Consider the following 11,844-nt stretch of genomic DNA (forward strand, 5'->3'; position numbering starts at 1 on the left):
AAATTAAAAAAACTCACTAGTAGTTGTAACTGTCGGAAGAAGTGCCCACTGGTCGAAGCATGTCTAAGGGAGACAGTACTTGTACATGTAAATGTAAATGCACGAGTCACAGAAAAACCACGCGTCTTGATTGTCGTAACTTAAAGTTTCATGCCATATAGCAATCTTCAGACAACTGATACATAATCAGTTGTCATACATAATCAGTTGTCTGAAGATTGCTATATGGCATGAAACTTTAAGTTACGACAATCAAGACGCGTGGTTTTTCTGTGACTCGTGTGTTACTGCTGTGCTTCCGCATTGAGCACTCTATCGATCCGGAGGACTCCGCTATTTGTAAATGTAAATGTAAATGTAAGCCTAAGGCAAAAGTCACCACAGATACAGTGAAGAAGGAACACAACGGACGAACAGCAACGACATTCAGCCGTGGACGCAGCAGGGCGATGGTGGAAGGACTGGCATCTCCTCGTCAACACAACACCACGAAAACCGTCGTCCTTTCCTTCCAACCTCAATCCATCACCCACATCACACTCCACTCCACCCTACAGCAGCAGGTCCACCAACATAGGCATCTTGGCGGTACACTCCAAAACGATATGCGATGGACCCAACACATCATACTTTGTACAAACTACCAACAAAGCCAAGAAATTACTGCACCAACTCCACAAGACACGAGGCACAACGAACGGGTTCAGTCCATTATCAATATACACAGGATACATCGGACCTGTTCTCGAATATGGCAGGCAGCCTTGCCTACTCCACCATCACACAGCAACAGCGGGACACACTGGAGAGAATTCAGCGCCGTGCCACATCTGCCTTCGGATTCCCCCTGTGCACCAGTTCACCACAATTCCCTACTCCACCATGCAAATCTCCCCACGCTTGGCTCACGACTCCTTGTTAAACTAGCATGGGACACCCACCACCAAACCTGCTCACCACATCTGCAACAAGCACATATTGTGTAGTATCCCTGCTTTACAGTTAACGCATGACTAGTACATGACATTGTATTTTGCATGACTCTTATAATTACTCTTGTTACTACTTTCGGACAAGTCCTACATCATGTACCTCACACATGATTTGATTACATCAGGAGCACCATGCTTCTACTAGAAGATCCTAGATCTTCCATGCATGCTGCTGTCATCACTTCTAGTATCACTTCCTTTTACACATGTAGTTACATGTACTAGTTGGTACAGTCATGACTCATGTACACATGTATGTCATGTTGTTCCGGACTATTCCAGACCTTCCACGTCATATGCCCGATGAGTAATGTTGCTGACTAAATTGCATAATATATATAGATATCTCACCTTCTAGAACACCTCGCTTAGTCATTATGTTAATGTTACGCAATGCTCACTTCGTCTATTGAAGTACGTGTATAGCAATGATGATCTAGGTTTACTTCTCCACTATTCTAGAACTTGTACTAGAAGGATGATTTCGTAATCACTGCAATGGCTTACTAACCTTACTTTCCTACCGCCGCCTGCTTTGCTATACATACTTTGCTTGCCTATAAAAGCTGCTGTGTTTCTCTGCCAAGAGGAGATCGGAGAGATCCGATAGAGATCAGAGAGAGAGCAAGTTCACTTTCACTTTGATATAAGATAACCTCCAGGCCGTGCCGGAGTAAGTTCTGATACGTTAGTTGACTGACTGTGGGTAGTAGCCTCCTAGCCTCGCCGACGCACGTTACAATTGCACCACAACGTGAACACCAACCATAATTATTATACACGTACCCTTCGACAGACAAGGACCTACTCCATCCGGACTCGCACATACACACACACACACACACGCACGCACGCACACACACACACACACGCGCGCACACACACACAAACAGGCACCGAGATTCCCCCATCAACAGTGCTCCATCGGGACTCGCACACACACACACACACACACACACACACACACACATACACACACACACACGCACGCACGCACACACACACACACACACACACAAACAGGCAGCGAGATTCCCCCATCAACAGTGCCCGCACCCTTTACAACTCACTCCCTACCGAGATCACAACCCAACCTCGTAGAAATTCTTTCCGAAACAATGCATCCAGTCTTCTTTTGAGCAGTACCTGTTCCTGCTCCGCGCTCCCTTCTGGTTTCTGATATCTCGAATGTGTATTAACTATCTCGATCACCCCTGCGTTTGACCCCGCTTGTTTTTCATGATCAATTGTTCATTGCCTCCCACGGTTAATTTACACCTAGCTGTTTCTGGCTAGCATCAATTCTATCACACCTACCAATCTTCCTTATTGGCGCCTCGCCATCATGGAATAAAGAATAATAGTAAATTGCGCCTCCACCCCGCATTTTAGCCTTTATAACTGATTAGAACTGGTTCTCTCGACTCCTCTAGAAAAATTCGCCTCTGTTTCTTGCTTTCCATGCACGGCTCCTTCTTCCTCGAGCCACTAAGCTCACATCATGCCTCAGAGACTTTGACGCCCACCTTTCAGTGCCTCAATAGTCCTCTTCTAGTTACCTTTTCTTTTTCCTTTTCTCTCTATTTATATTTCTTTGCGTTCCTCGGCCGTGGATGGCTTGCACCCCCTCCGGGTCCCCTTTGATTGACAACTGCAATTACATGCTATGGGATGTGGAATGAATACATACATGTAGATACACTAGTCAGAACAACAGATGGCTTGATCAGTCACAACTTAAAGTTTCATGCCACCTGATGAGTGCCTGAGATGGCATGAAACTTTAAGTTGTGACTGATCAAGCCATCTGTTGTTCTGACTAGTGTGTCACGGCTCTACCTTCCCGGTATCGAGCTCTCTTGGATTTCTGCTGCAATTCACAACAGTGTACATGTAGATACAAAAGTGAATGAATACAAATATGTCACAACATTACGGTATGGAGATCAGACTCGGATGGAGAGCCAAGGATTAAAATTAAAGGAGAGGACCAAAGGTTTACAAGTTATCACCTTCCAAGTGGGAAGGCCATTGGTTTGTGCATTCCAAGACGTGACGCAAGCTTAGCATCAGTTCGTTGAATTACAGCATCTCAACAGTCAGCCAGTTTTGTGCTAATCATTGCACGTTTTGACTCACCAGTAGGCATATGCGGATAATGCCGGCAGAAAAATTGGCAGAATTCGGTACTTTTCTGGTAAGTTTCATGCATGTTTGGTATGTGGATAAAGAAATGGAGCAGAATTCGAGGAATTGCCCGCCATAAGGTTTGCATGGTTCTGCCAATTTCACTACTTTTCGAGCAGAATCCGCACACCCCTACTCACCAGTATCATACTTATAATTGTTTGTGTTGGACACAAAACGCATAACTTTTAAACCTTTTGGTCCTCTCTTTTAACGCTTGTGCGGTCTGTGTTGATTTACGGAGGTGAGAGATAACTGAGAAATGTAAGAACACTTCACCTAAGCTCAACTGAGCTAACAACCCAGTTCTCCCGTAGCTGGAACTAGCAAACGTAGATAAAGCATAATAGTGTCACTGGCAGATTCACTGAACGGTTTTCTTGAGGACAACCTGCACGTTCTTTCTCGAGAAGTGACATGTGCAACAAGCGGGGAAGTGTGATTCGCGGAGTGTGAGGATGAAAGTTCGCGTTTGCACATATTTACTACATTTATAACTACAATACATGTAAATGGACCTGATGAAAGCAATCACCGCATCATTCATATCAGCGCAAACACTCAAACGCATTCTATCCAAGAAGCACCAAATAAGTAACAATAACATGGTGGACCAACGGAGTTATGATGAATTACCGCCAGCCTTTCACACTCTAAGGGGTCGTCCGTATTTTTCGAAAAATTAAAAAATCCGTCCTCAGGCAAAAAGGGGGTGGGTGGTCAAGAGTGCTGGCGGAATTTAATTTTTTGATTTTTCGTACTTTTTTTTTTTTTTTTTTTTTTTTTTTCGCTCCAGTGACTTTCATACACTTGTTCAAGTTGTTGCACTGATACAAGTATATAGCTGACTGTGTACTGTACTGAAGACGTAGTGTAGGATCGATTGTCGCAAACACCAGTATCTACTATGATACATGACGTTTCATGTAGTTGTAGGACGGTGCATGCATGGCCGTGACGTCGGTAGACCTACTACTCACTAGCTACTAGTACTTGACACAGGTGCAGTCAGAAAACGTGGGGTCAGGAGTTCTTATTTTCGAGCTGGGCATCGGTAAAAATCAAAAAATTAATGGGAAAAATTGGGGGGGGGGGTGGGTGGGTGGGTCAGAGGCAATTTTGCACGAGGACGGATTTTTTAATTTTTCGAAAATTACGGACGACCCCTAAATTACCGACAGCATGATAGTCACATGTACAAACAGTTTCTGCGCGGCGTATGCATGTACATGTACATGTACATGTATGGCGGAGGCACCATTGATGCATGGTGTGTGCATGACTGATACATAGCGTATGTAAAAAATGTGCTTAGCAGATTATAATACAATGTAGCTCGAACCACTTTGACCGTGAAACAAACTTTACAGAAGAAGTGCCGCTTTCTCTGTTCTAAGTTGTTCTCTGGCATGCATAGACCCTAGAAATGATATTCATATTATGGGGATACTTATGCATTTTATTGTATTTATGGCCACTTGAAAGTACAAAAAACGCAATTTTCTGAATTTCGACGCCTCCTAAGTACAACAAAATGCATACGTAGTCTACATGTATCCCCATAAGAAAATCATGTATACATGCTAGAGAACAACTTAGAACAGAGAAAATGGCACTTCTTCTGTAAAAGTTGTTTCACCTCCTAAGAGGTTTGAGCTACCAAGCAATAGGCTTCTTCAATAAAGTAATGAGCGGAAGATAAGAATGGTTTCCCGTTTTCTTCACCACATAATTGCCTTTTCTGCAGTAAGTGTACTTATTCATGACTATACTTCATCAAACATTGTTAATATTACCTGATGAACGGTCACATACTTGCAACCGTTGGGGCCAACTTGCAGGTACACATATAATCGGATGGAACCAAGCGCTCGATGCACGGCTGACAGTATCAGGTCGGAAGCAATTGCCGTCATTTCTCCAACGAGGAGATTTGCAACAGTCGCTTGTCCGAATTTAGCCAGCGTATACGCGTGTGGCAATGCTGATAGTCGCTGCATGACGTCCACCGCCGATTGTACATACTCATCGCCTTCTCCATGTCTGTAACACACACTCATCGTAGCAGTCTGGTGAAAGAGATTCGGTCCCCAGAACACCAGTGGGGCGTCAATTGGTCCAGGAGTAGCAAGAAGCGCCGTGCCGTTACCACTAGCGAAGCTTGACAGCTGAGGCACGTATCCCAAGAACAAATCAAGGAATCTCTGGCCTTCATCGCGGCTTAGTCTTTCCGAAAGTCCGTCCATTTCCGTTCAGGGAACACCAAAGCTCGTTCGGGAAAAAATGGAGTTGCTTTAGCAGTGGATGCCAAGTAAAACACGAAAGACACACACATTGCGCTTTTCCTTCCTTTACTGGGTTGTTATAATAATCCAAAGCGCTAAGGATCTAAGCTATTCAATTGCCATGTTTAGCTCTAAAGTTCTATCATTGTTTACCGTCACGGCTAGCACACGCATTGTACATTTTCACAATGTTACGGTGAAATCTCACACTTTCTCTGGCTTTCGGCGCTTGGTCTGGCACACCGTCTAGCCACCCTTCCTCATTTTGCCACTGGCTTTAGCAAGTCATTGACATTGAACAAAGCGACTAATCTGTACTGTGTACTGTGTACTGTGTACTGTGTACTGTGTACTGTGTGATCATGCGGCGTTCGCACAGTTATTATAGCGAAACCTGTGCATCACGACACTCTTCTAACTAGTGTGCTCCTTACACGCCGCTCAGTCCGAAACCACATCATGCCTACTATATGTACCTAGATTTACCGTCAATCCTGAAAGAATTCACACTCTTGCCATGGCTTTTGTGGTGTTTTCGCACAGACTCCGATGCTGATTTTCTAAGGCTATTGAAGTATTCAGACTACGGTCAGCCGTGACCATGTTTCTACGACTCAGGCATGTTTGATCAGACCCTTGTCTTTCGAAACACGACTGGATCAGCATGGAAATTCACGTTCAGACGTGACTGTAGCCGTAGTCTGAATGGCGTGCTCCCACACCAGCGAAACCCATTTCAGCGCGGTTGACACCAGCGTCCCTCTTATGAGCATTCCCCACTTCGCACAGGACTCCATTCGGCATGACCCGAATCGAATGTCTCCTACATACTAGTATATGACTGATTATCACTCCCTTAGTATTGACTCCCATAGATTTTTGCCATACCTAAGCAGTCAAATATTCCTGCATATTTCACTCCTTAGGGCTATATTGACTGCTTATATTTGACTGCTTAGGGTTGCGCAGTTGAACGGTGCCTAGTGCAGCATTGTCACTGTATGAGTAGGTGGTGGTGCAACGGTTGTGCAATCCTAAAACCGGGATTCATGAGGTTATCGTTCTGGAATTGAAATACGGACTGTTTGTCGTGATAAATCTAATATTGACTTCGTACTTGGTCAGTATAGGAAATAAAAACCTCGTAAAAGACCTCGGCTTCGCCTCGGTCTTTTACTCGGCTTTTATTTCCTATATTGACCTCGTACTCAGTCAATATTAGATATATAGCCCATTTTAATATAGCTTTTGGTTTTATGCCTAATTATGGCATTTTCGCACGGACTCCAATGCTGGTAACATTATCATAACCACATCGTGCGTACTAGAAAAAGAAAAGAAAAAATCACGGTTCGCGTTAGACTCAGCCGAAGGCGAAGGCCGAGTTTTCCGTATCCGCAGGAACGCCACCACCCTCTTAGATCAAGGCGCAGATGCATGCATCTCCTAAGCGGTGGGAGGTGAGTAGATCAGACCCACCACAAAGTGGTCAAAGACCAAAAATTCCATTCCCTGTATCCATGTTTCCCTCGTGCCAGATCACGAGACTGTGGGCCGCAGCACGGCTGGAAAAAATCCGTCCGCTTCCAAGCAGGTTCAAGTGCGTGCTAGATTTACCGTCAATCTTGAAAGAATCCACACTCTTCTTGCCTTAGGCTTAGCTTCGGCATGTTGGGTATTTTCGCACAGACTCCAAATCGAATGCTGATATAGTGATAACATTACTCATGAACCGCACTTGCTGGGGTTAGAGCCCCCTCTAGCTCTAGCTCTCTTGAATAGTGCTCCAAATGCTACTCGTTAGCGATTTTGCATCCAAAAGGTTCTGAAAACGACCGTTTGGTGAAGTACAGTTCGAACCAGTTTCGACAGTCAGCACTCATAATTATGGCAAAGGTGAGGATTGCGTTCCGTACTGGTTATGTGAATGGGGGAAACTGAGAACATCTTTCAAACATTTGCCAAGCATCTGGAACCGAATTTCGACGTCTAATCCGATTATTGGCACTCAATGTTCGCCCGCCGACCCGGCCATATCAAGGCGTACAAGGTAGACTGAGTAGCTCTCATGGAATCAAAGAATCTCTTGGACGCTCAAGGCAGCGTTCAACAACCCATCGCCTAGCCCGGTGATAGAGTTAGAAGCTAGATATAGCGTACCCTATAACCGTCAAGCAACAGACCTATACTCGTACCTAACCAACTGATGAGCCCTGACGCCTGCTTACGATACCAGACATAGCGTAGCCAGTGCAGAACTCGCTTCACCTCAGCTCCTTCAGCATTTGGCGCGATCGTACACCAAGTGTACATTGTTTTCGCGCAATTGTCGTGTGGACAGTCATGTTGCCGGCTTGCCACTTCATTCGGTTCTTCAACGTTGGTCGACGCCGAACCGCGCTGGCTAGCAGCCGTGAACGCGACGTGAGTCGAAGGTCCAGAGCGCCGATCAGATGCAGCTCAAGTCATGTATAAAGCAAGCCTGGATCGTTGATGGCTTGATGTGATTGTATAGTTATTATACCTGGTGTGACTGTGTGCTGCTGTACCGTATACATGTACAGTAGGTACATGTCATGAGGGTTTCATCACGCAGTCTCCCGGAACCAACAATGTCAATGACCACGGGGCATAGCCATAGCATAGGCGTCCACACAAAATAGACGAGTGCCGGAAACTGCTTGGCTGGGTGTGTGTCCTTATTAGAAAACCCTCCTGACTTCATACCACAGCGTTGAAAAAGTTCGTGTAGTTTTACGCTGACACGTGGTCGTTGGGCTAACACTGTAATAGTGTCTGTGCAGTGTGTGTCGACTACTCCATGATAGCATACTAATTATTATTAGTAGTATGGTGGGTGTAGCTCCAGGCTAGACTGACAGCAGCGTGCAGAAGCACTGATTCCAGCACACGCCTACTATTGTATTGTCCTAGAGAGTAGAGAGTCGGTGAAACCAACAGTCTTCTACAAAAGGCTTAAGGTCAGCAAGAACGAGGCTCGCCAGCACGGTTGGATACAATTACAACTGCTCCATGTCGGTCTCGTATAGCGGTACACAATTCAGCTCATCTCCCCGGGTCGATCCTCGGGCCTACGCCTTGATGGCAAGCAGTTCGTGTTGGATTCGAGTGCCGGTGATTGTAGTTCTGCTTGTGTTCTTTCTCGTCCCGTGGTCTTCAGCGCAGGCTCTCAGTCTGCAGGAGATTCAATCGCAGAATGGACAGGGTCGTGTGATGTGTGAGTGCACAACGGACGAATGCAGGACGAATTACCAGCTAGAATGTGGTCCGGCCCGTTCCTGCAAAGCTGTGCTCAAGCAGCAGAGAGAAAACCTGCGGATGCAGATGAGTTCTTCTTGGCCGTTACTAGCTGTTGACGAAGGCACGCCAGAGCATCAGCGACGGCAGAGATCGCGTATTGAGTACAGCTGCTTCAACCGACAACTGCCGCTAGTCTTGCCAGTGAGGTTAGGCGGAGAGTACTACTGCTCCGATAAGAACTTCTGTGCTTCCAACTTCACATTCCAAGATCGCTCTTACAATAAGGAACAAAGGCGCAGGTCGAAGATCTCTGAGGTGCTCTGGAACGCTACAGCCCAGGGTTGGCCGCCCGGCAGCATCTTCCCGGGACCTGGGAGCATAGGACAGGATTTTATAGAAGCCCCCACAGGCACAGGTCGACACGGCACCACGGACTGCACCAGTAAGTAACTCACCGAGGCAAACGCTATCGTGACTTCATGCTTCTTAGTAATCTTACAGTTGCACATGTATGTGCTGAGTCCGTGATCCACAATGGACAGTATGCTTCTCACTCTCAGGTAACGCATTGCTGTGCCATGATTGCACAGTATGCACGACAATGTACAGTACATGAACCACCAACATTTTGATTCTATTAAACTGTTCCTAATTCACCGGGCAGCCAGCTATTTCGACCTTGCTTAGTTGTTAGGTCTCCTCAGTCAGTGGATCTCCGAGTCACTGGACAAACCGATCGCAACGAAGTCCAGTGAACAACCAAGCATGCTTACACCGACTCAAAGCATCACAGTCAGCGTGCTCTATAAACTGAGATACACATACATACCGAGTTTTGATTGTACTGATGACTGCAGAGACGGGTTGCTACTTAGTAGCGGTTTAACCGTTTCTGCTCGGAGTGTCTGAACTTTACTCGGGTAGAAGAATTAAAAGCAAACAGCGGAAGACTATGCTTGACTGGAAAGTAGAATACCAAGTGAACTGTTAATATCCCACAAAGTTGTTATACGCTGGTGCCTTGGCAGTTGGCACGTGCAATGATTACTGTATGTAGCCAGATGAAGTTTGATGGATGATGTCGCTGCATATTGCACATGGGCGAGAATTTGGATACAGTGTTGTTTCCACATGAGTGTATGTACTGTAGTTACATCGATCGATGTCCCTGTCAATGTGTCATGTTGCACTTAGTAAGTGGTCGTGGCCCCTGCATGGCAAACATATCCGGTATTCACATACTGTTTTTTTTCTGTCCTTGGAAGTTGCGACTTCGGCGGTAATAGTCATGAAGTAATGATTGTTCCAACTAGGAGCACACGCTTCTTGCCGAACTTGACACTTGACAGACTCACGACTGCAATCCGGAGCACACGAGGAGCACGTCGCACCTTCCACTCGGCAAACCTGCAAGAAAGGGAGTGGTGCTTTCTTGCAGGTTTGCCGAGTGGAAGGTGCGACGTGCTCCTCGTGTCCTCCGGATTGCAGTCGTGAGTCTGTCAAGTGTCAAGTTCGGCAAGAAGCGTGTGTTCCTAGTTGGAACAATCAACTTCATGTTTATTCTGTGTTTATAATAATTATGATCACATAAACCAGTAGTATGGATGAAGTGGATCGTAACGGAGGCTCTAAAGGAACCTTTCTCTAAGTTAGTCTGAGAGGCAGTATTTCGACTCAGGCCGTCAAGGTGGCATTTCAACACAAGATCAGAATGCTCGTTCAGTGATCTTGCCTTGCCTGTGCAGGCCATAAAGAGTGTTTCTGCTTTTGTTTGTTTTTTCACTTGTTTTTTTTTGCACGTCATCTGGTAACATTGCGCCTACCGAGCTGTACCAGTAGAGCTTTTTTAAATACTTACATGATTGTACAATGTACTCCGTACCTATTGATCTACACCAATGCCTAGTGGTGTTAGACACAGCAACAAAGGATGGTGCCATGTGAGTTTTGAATTAATCTTGCCTCAGTTTGCCTTGTTTCCCGGCACAGGGGAATATCCGGACACAATTTGGTGATAATTGCCTCAGCCGTCTCCTCAACCGTCAGCATCTTGCTTCTCAGCTGCACAGCTTTGATTGCATACTGCACGGTCCGACGGCAGCGTCTCCGGCAAGCAACGCAGCACCTACATGATGTGCAGCAGCAGCAGCACCAGCAGCAGCAGCGGATTGAATCAGACGTTAGAAGCGTCATGACCATTGAGACCCATATTGAAGCCGGGGAGTATCACCATGCTGGCGAAGCCACCCTGTCATTATAGCAGTCGACTAGACCAGCAGCAAACAGCCAACTGGATTCCATCAGCAGCTCTCTGTAGAATAGGCATGCAACGTCGTGTATCACTGTGACCTGGTGACAGAATCCCGTTCCTATTCTGTGTTATAATGAGCAGGTAGACTTGATCTCCACTTTGAACTCATTTGCACTTGCAGCTACGTATTAAAGGCCAGGTTAAGGGCTAGTTGTTTAGCATGGTGACCGAACACGATAATTGCAAAGGACACCAGTCCGTACAGCACACACTTTTACATTACCCTGTGAAGATGTACAGTACAGTGTATAGCTACATTTGATTGCCCCCTGGCAGACTATGAGTTCGTGATCTGTTCCAATATACATCTACATGTACATGTACACTATTTTCTGTACTGTGTACACTTACGGTACATGTGTGTGAGCGCATCCATCTTAGCGAGTGTCTTCATTTTTTTTATTCTTTTTGTTATTTAGTAACTACTTGACCCGAATGTTGACTTGAATAGGATATCTACATTGTAGGTATTTCGTTCCCTTCAAAGTGTACTTCTGAGTTATCAATATACTTGTAGGTTAACCAGGGGAGCAAATGTTCTTCTAGCACAATGTCACATTACCTCCCCATGTGGTGCTCGCTAAGAAGAACCTCCGTTCCTCCGAACTAACAGCGTCTGGAACAGCCTCAAACTGAATTACTGGCAATAGTGATACTGCAAGTACATGGTATGTACATGTAGTAGATTGGGTCAGTCAGTCGAGACTCAAAACTGCAGTGTAGAGCTAGTGACTTGCATGCACACGTCGCAAGAACAAATATTTGTATAAATCCACACTGTTGAAGCTGTGTGGACAACTGGCGGGTG

General features: G+C 45.7%; 1 protein-coding gene and 1 long non-coding RNA gene across 2 annotated transcripts; one reads left to right on the forward strand and one right to left on the reverse strand.

Annotated features, from left to right (window-relative positions):
* Nucleotides 1-3,689: 3,689 nt before the first annotated feature.
* On the reverse strand, nt 3,690-5,825 carry LOC135819876 (uncharacterized). The gene is made up of 2 exons (XR_010554000.1): nt 4,344-5,825; nt 3,690-3,830 (listed from the first exon to the last, which is right to left on the reverse strand). It is a non-coding gene; the product is annotated as an uncharacterized LOC135819876 (long non-coding RNA).
* A 1,426-nt stretch (nt 5,826-7,251) lies between these two features.
* LOC135819846 (uncharacterized) lies at nt 7,252-11,597 on the forward strand. Its single transcript, XM_065333129.1, has 2 exons — nt 7,252-9,167; nt 10,693-11,597. Exons 1-2 carry the CDS (start codon nt 8,498-8,500, stop codon nt 10,983-10,985), a joined length of 963 nt encoding a protein of 320 aa, XP_065189201.1. The 5' UTR covers nt 7,252-8,497; the 3' UTR covers nt 10,986-11,597.
* The last annotated feature ends 247 nt before the right edge of the window (nt 11,598-11,844 follow it).

Source organism: Sycon ciliatum, chromosome 1 (genome assembly GCF_964019385.1).
Source record: "Sycon ciliatum chromosome 1, ocSycCili1.1, whole genome shotgun sequence".
NCBI lineage: Eukaryota > Metazoa > Porifera > Calcarea > Leucosolenida > Sycettidae > Sycon > Sycon ciliatum.

Excerpts from the sequence above, each read along its gene's own strand:
- LOC135819846 (XM_065333129.1), top strand. The coding sequence starts at position 8,498 with ATGTCGGTCTCGTATAGCGGTACACAATTCAGCTCATCTCCCCGGGTC. Across the intron at positions 9,168-10,692 it reads CGGCACCACGGACTGCACCA|TTTGCCTTGTTTCCCGGCAC; the intron begins GTAAGTAACTCA and ends ATCTTGCCTCAG.